Source organism: Ochotona curzoniae, unplaced genomic scaffold (assembly GCF_017591425.1).
Source record: "Ochotona curzoniae isolate NIBS_2020 unplaced genomic scaffold, NIBS_Ocur_1.0 scaffold_4505, whole genome shotgun sequence".
In the NCBI taxonomy this organism is placed as follows: Eukaryota; Metazoa; Chordata; class Mammalia; order Lagomorpha; family Ochotonidae; genus Ochotona; species Ochotona curzoniae.
In genome coordinates this window covers 12,693,701-12,707,427 of record NW_024467118.1, presented here as the reverse complement: position 1 = coordinate 12,707,427, position 13,727 = coordinate 12,693,701, and the positions used below count along the sequence as shown (strand labels likewise).

Below are 13,727 nucleotides of genomic sequence, written 5' to 3'. Positions count from 1 at the left end.
GGACTGAGGCAGAAGAAGGCAAAAAGTGTGGAATTCCAGACTGATGAAAAATCATGTGCTAAACTGAAGCTGACCATGGTGGGGGAGGAGTGTGTGTGTGTGTGTGTGTGTGTGTGTGTGTGTGTACATACTAGTTCGAGCTCAGGCTGGAATCTCTGTTAAGGAGAAGCTGGGTCCTGGGCAGACTACTACATCTAGGAAGCCACTTCCCCTGACTTCACAAACTTCTTCATCTTCCTAAAAACCCCATGATACAGGTATCCATTTGCTGACAGGTGAACGCAAACTTGCCCACAGGCCTTGGAGTGTCAAGGACTGGTATAAATGTTATAAATATAATGAAGTATCATATTATGTGGGAAAAAAAACTTACCAGTTTGAATGCCACTGAATCCCAAATTTATACAAAAAATGCAAGTGGCAGAAAAATGCTTGGTTCCTTGAAAGCTGTTTCTGCTGTCAACAATTTGATTTTTCACCGAATCTGCTAACCTCCCCAATGGAAACATTGATTGGAGTTGCTGTGTCTCCTCCAGAGGCTCAGACAGCAAATAGCCACTGGGCTGATGTTACAACTTCGATTCAGGTCCCTTAAAAACAATGATAGAGGGAACAAGGGAACATATTCTGCTATACCCTGGAGAAAAAAGCCTGGGAATGGCATTTTTTTTATAAAAAGGAAAATAACTTGGAGGAAATAAACAAATTTTCACTGAGGCACATTCTAGAACAATAATGACAGCTACTATTGGTTAAAAAGCTAACTGTACCAGACTACCGCTGACGGGCTTTTACGCAGTGACTCGTCCAATAGAATCTAAGACAACTCAGTCAGAGAGAGCTATCTGCGTTTTCACAACCCAACCAAGGTTTAGAGAAGCTGAGCAATATGTCAACGACCCCAACTGAATCATTAGAAAAGGTGAACTGCGAGCCAAATTATGTTATTTCACATTCCTAGTGTTGTTCTTCTGTAATTAAAATTGAGCCAATGTAAGGAGGGTTTAAATACAATTAAACAATGCCACTATTAAAAAGAGACACTAGCTGACTTTTCTTTCTTAAAATGACGTTTTCCTCCTTTTTCTGTTTTTTTTTTTCTTTCTTTCCCAAAAGGAAGCAGAAACATTAGCTTATTTTTTACTGCTCAATTAATTACTGTGGGATTTTACCTGGCGAGATCAGTAAGCCTTCCAGGCAGACGCCATTGATCCAACTATAGTGTCATTATGTGCCTGTCTGTATGTGTGATGTTGGAGGGAAGGCTTCATCTGTGGGAATCTCAGAGCCATCAAGCACCTGACTCCCCAGGTTGTGGTGAGCTCGCACCTGCAGCTCTTCCACAATCACCTTCCTTGGAGGATACAATATTTAATTGCTCCATGGCGTTTCTCACTGCTACACTTCTTGCCAGCTAGCACCATTAGGGTTCCCCAGAAAAGCCTTAGGAAATCAGTGAGCTTAGCCCCCACTCTCCTGAAGAGAAGTGGGATACAGGTGTCTTGGCATTGTCTAAGGTCATACCTGTTGGCTCCTTCAGAGTCAGTAAGAGGCACTTTCAAAGATGACCAGAGCACTAAACCTAAAGAACATTTCTGTGTCATAGCCCAAGCAAGTACTTTGACTGCAAAAGCCCTGAATTCACAGGTCATACACAGTGAACACCAAAATAATTTGTTATCATCATAATAAATGTATTTTGCCTTGCTTCAGAAAATATTCTTTAGTAATTTTGTACTCAGGCGAATGACTTCACCAACTCAAAGCAAGTAATGTCTTCCTATCGCTATCGAGTGTTGAGAATGAAATGAGAAGATGGTATCAATTTAAACTTTCTGTATAAGTGATAAAATCCCAATCAGCATAAAGATAAGCAAAAGGATGCTTTACTGTAAATGGAAGAAATGTCCCTGAAGAATATGGATGCAACTGGATGTGAGGCCAGTAACTGGGAAACTCTGAATCAAAACTGGAGCAACTTGGGCACAAACCAGTGCCCACATCCAGTGTCACAGGCAGACACCTAATCCTATACCACAATACTGACCCCGTGAGGGAGAACTGGAAGCAAACACTCAGATGCCATCTAGATGGTCTTCTTGTTCCTGTCCCCACTTCCATATATGCATGAGTATCTCCCCTCTCTCTACTGCTAAGCAGAAAATGAGTCACACAATTACATTCCCTTCTACCCAGGCAAAGAGAAGAGTTAACTGATCCAAGTTCTGAATGCTGGGATAGAACGGTGACTGGCCAACCTCATGCCCTACATCTAGACTAGACAGTCAGCCATAAGAAGCAGTGCTTTACACCATGCTTGGATCTCTGTGGTATGCATGTTGATAGAAAAGGGTTTTACATGGGGGGAAAAGTGGGAAGGGATTGGTTATGAGAGAGAATTTCACAACAGAAGAAATAAGCAGGGTTGACTAAGAGAATACATGAATATATGATAGCTCTTTGCTATCACAATACCCAATTCAGAATAGATACATTGATAAATAGAATTTTGGCCAAATGTCGATATTTTTCCACATTTTAAATGGCTATATTTGATTGAAAAGTATAATAGAAGCAGTAGTATGTGCCCATAACGAAGATCCTCTATTTTTAAGGTTCAGAAGATAGATGATAAGAATAATGCTTTAGATGTGTATCAATTAGTTTCCACCAAGCACTTTAAAGGTACAATAGAAATTCAACCAATTGAAAATAGAATTTTGTTTGCTAACCTGTCTACCCTCCTGTTGCTGAGAAACATGTATCTTACATTTTCCACTCTTCTTGGCTAGTTTTCTGCCTTTCAATCATCTTGGTGTATGAAGCCACCACTGAATTTTTAGCATTGCAGATCCAAGAACCTGAGGCCTTCATTGTTGTGCAGTGGGTTAAAAAAACCACTGTAATACCAAATACCAACATCCCAAACAAGCACCAGCTCAAGTCGCAAAGGCTCCAATACTGATCCAGCTCCCTTCTTCCCACCAAGAGAAGCAGCAGAAAATGGTTCGAGTGCTTGAGGCCCTGCTTCAGCCAGGACTGGCTGTGGCCACTGCATATATTTGCAGAATGAACCAGCTCCTCTTCTTTCCTCTCCTTTCTCACATTCCACAAATCTACCCTCATATAAACAGATCTTATTTTTTAAAACCTCTAAGAAACGGAATAAAGTACAGATGATCCCTGGTGTTTTATGATACAATTTACAATTTTCAACTTTATAACAGCATTAAAGTGATACAGATTGTAGAAGCTCTACTTCAAATTTTGAATTTTGGGCTTGTCCCTCGCTAGGGCATGAGCCATGGACCCCCCAGGGGAAGCCACTTGCTCCGCACAGCAGACTGTTGTAAGCTGCGATCCTTAGTAAGCTGGGAGGAGTTAAGGCATTTTTGAGTCAGGATAAGTGGGACATTAGCCTGTTGTTAAGCCAAGGAGCATCTGTATTCGAAACTATTTCAAAAACTCAAGAAAACACCCTCGCGTGATTAGCACTAAAGAGCACCAAGTTGAGAATGAAAAGCCAATTTCTATTTTCCTCTCTTCCCCACAAAACACGGAAGACTTGTAGACACGTCATTTGTGCTTCCTGTATCCACCCATAAGGCTGCCTGGTGGTGACCGGCTGCCCTGTGCTTGAGAACATTTGCGGACCGACAATGAACAGGATCCACACACCGGAAAACACGGGCAGGAACTAGAACACTAGACATCTCTCTCAGAAGGAGAGTCTCCACTAAACAAGAATCCAGTCTGTGTGTAATACAAAAGAATTACTTTTCTTGGGGGAAACTGTGGGAGTCCACCTGCTCCTTATTAAGTGAAGGATTCAGTCAAAAGATCTCAAGGTTTGGGAAGAGTGTGTGAATTTCTTCCCATTCCAGAATTCTTTCTGGCTGCTTCTAGTTTAAGACTGAATAATTGAGGCGAGAATAATCCCAGGACTTTTCAATTCCAATGATAAAAGATCAGAGTCACTATCACAGGAAAAAAAGAGAAAATTGCAAATCTCATTTCACACTGGATTTTGCTGTCACCCTATAATTCGCAGAGAGAGAGGAAAAATTAAATTTAGTGAGCATTGATGTTCCAAGAGTTGGCTAAAGGAAGCGGGAGAGCTACCGGTCTAGAAACGTGTGTTACAACGTAGGGTTGATTCCTTCACATTCATTCTCAGTCTGAAAAGCGTTCTGTGGAGTGAAAAGTGTTATCATAACAGCAATATTGTCTGGAAATACAGTTCACACATTCTGTGTCGCAGGCAAGAAAGGAAAAGGACTGCTCAGTTACAGCTTAAATGAGACAAACACGGACAGAAGACTCACACCGTGTTCAAGTTGATTCTACAAATACAGAATCGGGTCCTTTAAAGGCCCTTTCAGTTCAGGTCTTGGTAGACAGGACATTAACATATGCAAATAAGCATGCTATAGTTGATCAGAGTTAATCTTTTTGTAATAACTCATGTTCTCATCCAACAGCCACCACTCCTTCTACCCTTGTCAGCTTCACCCTTGAGTCAGAATAACAGAGACGGTTACTTTTTACTTGATGTGATTTCAAAACGGTTGAAGCTGGGCTAAAACCCTCACACTTCTCTTTCCTAAACAGATTTCGCTCCTGTCCTAATTACATGGCTTTACACTGATTTACATGAATTTCAGCCTTAAAATTCATTGGTCTTTGCTGAATGCAAATGGACACAAGAGAAAATTATATTAAGCTTGTACAATTGATCTTTCATCATTTCAAAGTGTACCTTTGCTCAGTTCCTGAAACGTCTGTCTGAAACACTCCCAGCGCTGAGTGTCATCAATAGATGGGGGGTCACACTGCGGGAATCCATTCTCAGTGATGTAAATTACAGGGTTATTATACGTATCCTAAAACAAAACAGATGTTTGGGGGAAAAAAGGAAAAGCTCATCAAATCAGGTGACTTACCCCTATCTTCTCTAAATCACAACCCCAAACTAGTCTCCATCAAATTGCAGTGACCCTATTGACTTAATTTCCCATGCACTGACCTTCTGTGACTAACAATGGAAAAGCAAAGCTGTGTAAATATCCATGAAGACAGTCAAATGACTGTCATTATAATGAGAAGACAGAAATATCTTTCTTCCATCAGCATCTTTCAACTGTCACTGCTCTTTAACCCATTGGTCCTGTAGACACCTACACTCTCTGTCTTATAAGAGGGGGTCCAGAAAGATGTAACTTAAAATTTTAATTTTAGCTGGACACCATCCACTCTTGCTGAGTCCCAGAGAGGCTCTTGTTACCCAATTCCTTAAAATACCTTTGCATAGCAACAATGCTGACATGAGCATGAAATATAAGCTTAACCTGTTCTCCCACCTATATCTGACTTAAACAGTAAGTCCTAACTCAGACCACGATTTTTTAGACTGCTTTCCTCTCACTCAAGTCCGAACCTGGTTTTTCTAAGTGAACATACATATACACTGTTATCTAAAATTCATCTTTAAAGTCCCATATACACAAATCCCTATGTGTGTTTTGCCACCCTCATGTAACTGTATTTGCACTCAACCATGAAGTTACCTTCACATGTTTCAGTAGCTTACGCAGACCCCATGGTACCACAAAGACCCAATTCTCTCCTTTCCAAGAAGGATCCGTAGAGTAGTCGATCTCCGCATCCTGAAGCAAGCCTAGTTCTCCCTCCTTGTTCTCCTTGTGCTTGATCAAGCGAGTTGTATAATACTGCACAGCAAAGAAATCAGCAGTGCCTTTGATCATTTTCTTCTCTTCTTCTGTAAATTCAGGAAGCCTGGATGATGGGTAACCTTGCCTTTTACTCATGGATGCTATCTGGGACTTGACAACTTCAGGATAATCACCATCAATGAATATGGGTTTAGCGAATACACCCAGCTCAAAAGCAAGGGCTCTCTCTGAAGCTTGCTTGTCAGATGCTGAGTTGGGATCTGCTGGTTCCAACCAGACAGTGAAAAATGACAGGGACACCAGGCCTTTCTGCTCTTTCCTGAATAAAGAATTATAGCTGTGCCAGGCTCTGGCATGAGCCTTAATCAAGTTATGAGCTGCCTGATAACCTCCAGTCCCAACGTGGGGTACTGCAGGAGGAAAGAAACCCAAGTCATAAGCTAGAATGGCAAAAACATTAGGCTCATTCATGGTGATCCAATGCTTTACTCGATCCCCAAACGTACTGAAGCAAAAGCGAGCATATTGGTCAAAGACATCAATGGTTGCTTCTGACAGCCAACCTCCTTTGTCTTCCAAAGCTTGAGGCATATCAAAGTGGAAGAGTGTCACCATGGGTATAATCTTATTTTTCAACAAATCATCAATGATCTTGTTGTAATAGTCAACTCCTAAAAGAAAAGAAAAAAGGGAAAAGTTATTCTCAGACCATTTATAATACATTGTCAAAGGGAAAGAATCAGAAGCAATTTTAAATGAATTTTATTCAAACTAAAGTATGTTACTTCCCAGCAACACTTAATGGAAGATGGCTTGGCGCTGAGGCCTAGCACATAAAGCCATCACCTGTGATTCTGGCATCCTACATGGGCACAAGTTCACACCTGAGATGCTCTACTTCAATCCCACACCTTGCTAATGGCTTGGAAAAAGCAGCAGAAGATGGCCCAAGAAATTTGGCCTCTGTTATCCATGTGACCGACCTCAATGAAGCGCCTAGCTTCTGGCTTTGATTTGATAAAGAGACAGCTGGCTGTTAGAGACAACTGGAACATGAACCCAGTGGATAAAAGATCTCTCTCTATCTCTCCCTCTCTATATATAATCTGAATTTCAAGTAAATAAATAATGTTCATTAAAAAAAAGAGAGGAACTAGAATTTCAAACAAGATTGAGAGTGACAAAGTAACATGATTTGAAACTCACCTAAAATGAGTCCATTTAGGCAAGCCTCCATCACCTAGCTGTACTTTTGTAAAGGTTGATTTTTTAAAATTTTTATTTATCTTAGAGGTAGAGTTACACAGAGCAGAAGAGAAATAGAAGACAGACATTTCTGTCTGCTAATCACTCTTCAAATAGCTGTAACAGTCAAGGCTGGGAAGGTCGAAGCCAAGAGCCTGGAACTTCCAGCTGTCTTCTACATGAATACAGGTTCCAAAGGGCCTGGGAAATCTTCCACTGTTCTTTCAGGTACACTCACAGGAAGCTGGGTCCAAAGAGGAGCAGCTGGGATTCAACTGGCACCCATATGAGATGCTGGTGTCACAGGAAAATGTGTAGCCCCCCTATGCAACAATGCTAGCACCCTAACTTTGCATTATAGGCACTCTTATTTTGAAATTATTTTATTTTTGTAAACTCAGTTATATCTTTTCAATTAGTATTCTAGGATACTAACTCCATGATAACAAGTGTAATATATCCAGTACATTTCTGGATTTCCAATCCTGGAAGAATGCCCAATATTTATTAGATGGTAAATACTTGTTGAATGAATGTAAGGCCCTATGCAATAAAAGACTTAATCCAGATGACTCTCTCAATGCTTTTTCAGACGTGTTATTCTCATAGTCTGGAAACACCTGTGGAAAAGATCTCTCCCTCTGTCCCAGTGTGTTCCAAGTTCAGTAGTCCATAGTCGCGTGGTGTTAAGGGCACCTGATGCTATTGCCAAGACTGCAATAATGCATAGCCATTCCTGGCTCTGGGCTGACTCTACACAGCTGCACATATGCAAGAGAGGAGTGTTTCAGGACTGTTAGACTTCAGATGAATGTTACTAACTTGAAGATTATTTTGAACAAACCCAATGCTGAGAAGATATTGTGTTTGACCTAACAATGATTCACTTTAGAAATTTATGAAGAAAAGCTGATATTAGTGACTACCAGGATCTTATTATTAAGTGTATGGAAGCACACACTCTCTCTCTTTTTCTTCCTCTCTCTCTCTCTAACCTGTCTCTAAAATAAACACAGTTGAGAAAACAAATAACTTCTAAAAAATAATAATTCAGACTGTACTTCATTTGATCATTCACTTGTACATTCATTAAATTCATGTTGATAGAAAAGCTAGGAAGGAAATGTGAGCATAAGCAAAAATATTTTCATAGATTTTTACTTATATATTTAAAAACCAGAAAAAAAATTTTTTTTGTATTCACTTGTTGATTCACTTCCAATGCCCATAGCAACGAGGGATGGTGAGCCAGGCTGAAGCCAGGATCCAGAAACCCATTTCAGGTTTCCCATTATGAGTGACTGGGACACAGTTACTTGAGCCTTCAGTGCTACCATGTTCGCTATGCACTAGTAGAAAGCTCAGTCAGAGAGCCAGGACTCAACCCCAGCAATTCCAATATGAGACATAGATTTTCCAGTGACTAGAGTGCTGTACCCACCTGTTACCCTAGTAGGCAACGCATCTGTCTTCAAGATTATTAAGAGAGGCTACAGATAAATTCATAAACGATTATATTAATGCACTCCCCATAATGAGAGAATCCTGAGTCTGCATAAAACCCAGGGCATTTGAAAACTCATTCTGAAAGTTACAGAGTATAATGGATTTATCAGTGAACTATGGTAAAACCTATATTGCAACACAGTACCTTCAGCCACGAACTCTGTGACCTTGGAAATGCTACTTGAACCCTCTGAATTATCTTCCCCCATCTGTGAAATGTGGGTAATACTAGAAACTTACTTCAATGAATTGTCACAACTGTTTAATGAATTGATAAATGGAGCATGCTCAGCAAAGCTCTTGGCATTTAGGAAGGACTCGGTACAAACTAGCAATCATTCCAGCAAAAAGAATCTTCGTTGCTGATGTCATTAATGAACATCTAAACTGATTCACTAAAAGATAAATACAAGTAATCCATAAAAGGCAAGGAGGAAAGAGTAAGTCAGGAATTGAGAAAAAGAATGAAAAGACCAAAGGAGATATGGGAATCAAGAGCTCCACGCCCCCCAAACAGGAGAAACTGGATGCTTATTTAGAATTTGCTACACTAAGGAAGTCAGCCACCATCACATATTGCATGGCAGATTCTACACAGGTAGTCAGACAAGAGAAAGCATTTTAGAACCTGAAAAAGGAGATTTCAGGTATGCTCTGATTGGGGCCTATTGGCTGGGAAGATGGAGACAGGGTAATTAGAAGTGAGACCGCCTGTGCAATTGCTTCGGGGGACATGGTTGGCTTCCTCTGATTTGTCTTGAGGTGGAAGCAGGGGAAACAGGAGAAAACTATGGAGCAGCTGGTACTTTAGATCACATTCTGACTATTCTGCTGGCTTGCAGAGGTTAGCTGCCTGGGCTTATTATGTAGGTCAGAGTCTTATTTGACCTGGCCACTGTTTGAATATTCCTTCTCTTAGAAGAGGTTGGAACTTTCAAAAAGCTGAAAGGTCTGTAAGCAGAGAAAGCACAACTTATCAGAAGAGAAAGAATGGGAAGAAGGGAACAGGGTAAACAGAAGCCAAATTAAACACAATTATGTTTTCTATTTAAAAGGGTACTTAAAAACAACAGCTTCTTCATTTTGCAAGCTAGCATATAATATAACTCCAAAACTTGAAGAGATATTTGAATGATAGTTCTCACTCTGGCAGCCATTACAGCTTTTCCTTCTCCCATGGATGTCTAGGAATGAATGTGTTATTACAGGACAAATGGAACTCCACACATGCAATTAAGGTAAGTACTTTGAAATGGGACGATTTTCCCCGACTATTAAAATGAGTCCTTAAAAGTTCAGCAGTAAGAAAGCAAAGTGGTTAGGAAAGATTTAACAAGAAGAAATTGAGGGGTGGTAACTTAAGAAGGGCTTAACGCATCATTGCTGTTTTTGAGGACAAGGAAGGGAACACAAGCCAAGGAATGTAGAATGTCTCTGAAAGCTGAAAATGGGCCTCTGCTGATAGGCACCAAGGGATAAGGATCTCAGTCATGCAACCACAGGAACCAAATTCTACCAACCAGCTGAATAACCCAAGAAGCAGCTTTTCCAGAGAATCTTCTGGACGAATTGTAACTGCAGACACTTATTTTTCCCCCTTGAGGAGAACCGAGTCAGACTCTGACCTACTGAACTCTACAGCAACAAATACGTTGGTTCAAGCAACTAAGGTTGTGATCATTTGTGATACTAGCAAGCAGGAGATATCAAATTTTTTTTTTTTTTACTGAGAGCATTGCAATATTGCATCCCCTGGATGCCCACATTTTGTAATTTGTACATAAGAAGTCCTTAGATGGTATGATGGAATAATCTTAAGATTTATTTCACTTATTTCATTTATTTGAAAAGGGTGTGATGGGTAGACAGAGGTATCTTCCAATCACTGTTAAACTTCCTAAAAGCTGGTATCCAGTGGCTGGGACCTCCATCTGGGTATTGAGCCATCTTCTGCAGTTTTCTCAGGCACATTGCAAGGAACTGAACTGGACGTGGAACAGCCAGGACCTGAACTAGTGCTCCAATAAGACAAGATGGTGTCACAGTCAATAATTAAACCTCCTGTACCTGAATTGGAGAAGGTTTAACATTAATATGTGTGAAGGTTCCAAAACCAACATTTCACTGGGTTTAAACATAAGACATATTACCTTCAGTTGACTACAGTCTTGTACTACACTAGCAGATGTCACATGTTTTGTTTAACCCTACCACTGAACCCAAGAAATGAGCATTTTTTTCCCATTAAACATAAGGGGAACCAGATTCAAAGCTTCCACATCATCAAGTGGCAGTCTGTTCAGTAACAACTCAGAGCTGTCCCCACCATAACATACTGGACCACTTCTCTTATGTTCTCATTTCTGAACCAGAAATTCATAACTATTTTGACTATCCTTTACAATCACTTACTCAAACCTTTTCACAGTGTCAGATTTTACTTGTTCGTTTCTTGTTTAGCTCTTTGGATTTAGTTCAAATGACAGGATAATCATTAGTTAATTTTAAGATAAATTTTCTCTCCTCATCATGGTCTGTAACAGAACATTGCATAACTAATAGTTAATATCCCATAACCAAGTACTTGACTTCTGGTTTGTTCTGTTTGTTAGATGCTGAAATGAAACTTTTCCACGTGGCAGCAGGGTGGATTTTGAAGAACAGATTTTGGCACATTCCAACAGCTTGAGATCCTGTGACATCTCTTTCAGGGATGTTTGACAGACGAAATTAGAGATATTGTCAAAGCTAATGTACGTTGTTATCAGACTAGAGCAATTCAGTGATAACTAATTCTCAAATTTTCTGAATAGATTTATAGTTTTAAATGGCCAGCAATGTGGACATCTAGAAACACTGAGCAGTCATTTGGATTGTGATCTCCCACTAGGTATTTAGGGTGGGATTGATTCTCTTAAAGACGGCGTTTCTACAGCAGTCTTCATAGAGTTTCTTCTTTTATTGAGAAGGACAGAAAGCTCACATCTGTTGATTTCTCCCTACAGACCTGTAACAGGTAGGGATGGGCTGAGACAGAAGCCAAGGGTTGGGAATAGGAAACAAGATCCTTGTTCCCATGTAATAGGAGCACAACTACTTGAGCCACCATTGCTGCCTCCTAGGGTCCCCATTAGCAGGAAGTTGGAAGCAGGAGCAAGAGGCAGAGATCAACCAAGCCTTAACCACAGGCCAAATGTATGCCCCATCTTTTCGAATCAAGCCTGTTTCTATTTATTCAGCCTTGAAAATTTGAGGTATGTTTGAATTAAGGGCATTTGGGATATAGTAAAAAGAAGTTGATAAATCAATCTCAGATTCAAGCAAAGAGAAAGCATCATTGAAGACAGTTGGGTGATGGGCAGGAACACAATGGTCATCATTTGAAATGAAAGTGAAATGTCCCATCTTTTATTACAGGTAACAACTGCAGCTCCAAATCAAAACTTGAAAGCAAAGAAGAACCTTAACTTCTTAGGAAAAAAATTGATATCTCTTCTCCCAGTTCTTTTACATATATATTCCATGCCTTCTCCCTTTCTTTAAGAACTGGTTTTATTTCTGATTTTCCATAGTTTCAAACTGTCCATTCTATCTACCTCAGCTGCTTCTAAGCCCCAATGCCACCCATCAACCAATTCGTTGTCACAGGGTGTCAATTGCAAACGTCTTTGCGAGAAGAAAAGAACTAGGAAAACTCATTTCCAATGAGGTCTCAGGGAACAAAGACTTCCTGTTGAACAATCAGCTGTAGAGGGAAAAGAACGCAAAAAAAAAAAAAAAGAAAGAAAAAAAAAAGGCCAAATTTCCTTAAAAGAGGACATGCGTGAAACTTGCAGACATGATGGTCATTTTAATCAAGTGTTTGCTGAGTGTCAAGTACACAAGCATTCCCCTGGGTTTATTCCTTTTGAGATTTACATCACCAGTGTCTTTAAGTACCCAAGGTCATCTTTCTAAACTGCCTGTGTTAGTTTGTTATGACTGCTCTAACAAAATGTCATAAGTCTAGCAGTAGACCTCACCATAAGTTTATTATTCTACAGTCACAGATTTTAGTGAGCTCAAATCTGGAGGTGACCAACCCTATATTCCTTCCTGAACTTCTCAAGCAGAATTGATGACCTTGTCTTTTTCTAGTGACAGACGCCTCCTGCATTGCCTTCTTCACAGTGCCTTCTTGCACATCCATCTTCAGGCCTCCTCTCTGACCTCTGCTCAACCCTCACATTGCTTCTCTCTGATTCTGATCCTCCTGCCTCCTTCGTATTTGCACCCATGTTATGACAATGTGACCACCAAAAGAAGGTAGGAGAATCTCTTCATTTCAAATCCTTAACTTCCTTAAAAGATTTATTTCACTTCACTTGAAAGAGTTAAGAGAGAGAGAGAGAGAGAAAGAGAGAGAGACCCTCTTTCTGTTGGCTCACTTCCCAAATGGTTGCAATGGCCACCGCTGGCCTAAATCAAACCTGGGAGGCAGGAGTCTCTTCCGGTTCTCCAACATGGGTTAAAAGGCTCAAGGCCTTGGGCCATTCTCCACTGCTTTCCCAGGCCAATACAAGGGAGCTTGATTGGAAGTGGAAGCAGACAGTATATAAACTGCTGCCCATATGGGATGCTGGCACCATAAGTAGAGGATTAATTTACTACACCACTGAACTGGTCCCAGGAAACTGTTAATTTAACCACATCTGGAAAATCAGTTTTACTCTGTAAACTTATATAATCACAATCTCTAGGAATTCAAAGAGGGAGGGACATGGGTAGCCATTATTCAACCTATTATGGTACCTACCAGAGAAATAAGTAAATTGCTTATTTACTACACACATATTTTTACTTATTTTTATAGAATTTTTGCCATTTGTCTTTTAAAAAACTTTGCGATGCCTAATGACAAGGAAAAAAAATGGACAGGCAGACAGATCTTCCATTGACTGGTTTACATATTCCCACATGCCTGCAATAGCCAAAGTTAAGACCAAAAACCAGATGTCAAGAATTTAATCTTCTTTTCCCACATGTGTCACAGGAGTTCAAATACTTAGGTCACAACCTACTGCTTGCAAGTATCAACAAGAGGCAGGAATGGGAAGCAGAGCTGGGACCTAAAGCCAGCTATTCCCATCTGAAATCTGGGCACTTCAAGCAGGGTTTTACCCACTGCATCAAATGCCCATCCCTTTGTTCACATCTTAAACTTTCAACTGAAGAGGAAATTCTGTGTAATGATTTATTTTTTAATTTCTGATTCTTCAGTTTTCTACCACGCATCTGAAATTT

At 40.2% G+C, this 13,727-nt stretch overlaps 1 protein-coding gene across 1 annotated transcript in view; it reads right to left on the bottom strand.

Annotated features, from left to right (window-relative positions):
- LOC121146583 (cytosolic beta-glucosidase) overlaps window positions 1-13,727 on the bottom strand; it is a 93,505-nt gene that overhangs the window by 43,877 nt on the left and 35,901 nt on the right. The window contains exons 3-4 of the mRNA XM_040966083.1: window positions 5,568-6,364; window positions 4,760-4,883 (exon numbers count right to left, since the gene is read on the bottom strand). Coding sequence (XP_040822017.1) covers window positions 4,760-4,883; window positions 5,568-6,364 — 921 coding nt within the window. The remainder of the gene's footprint in view (window positions 1-4,759; window positions 4,884-5,567; window positions 6,365-13,727) is intronic.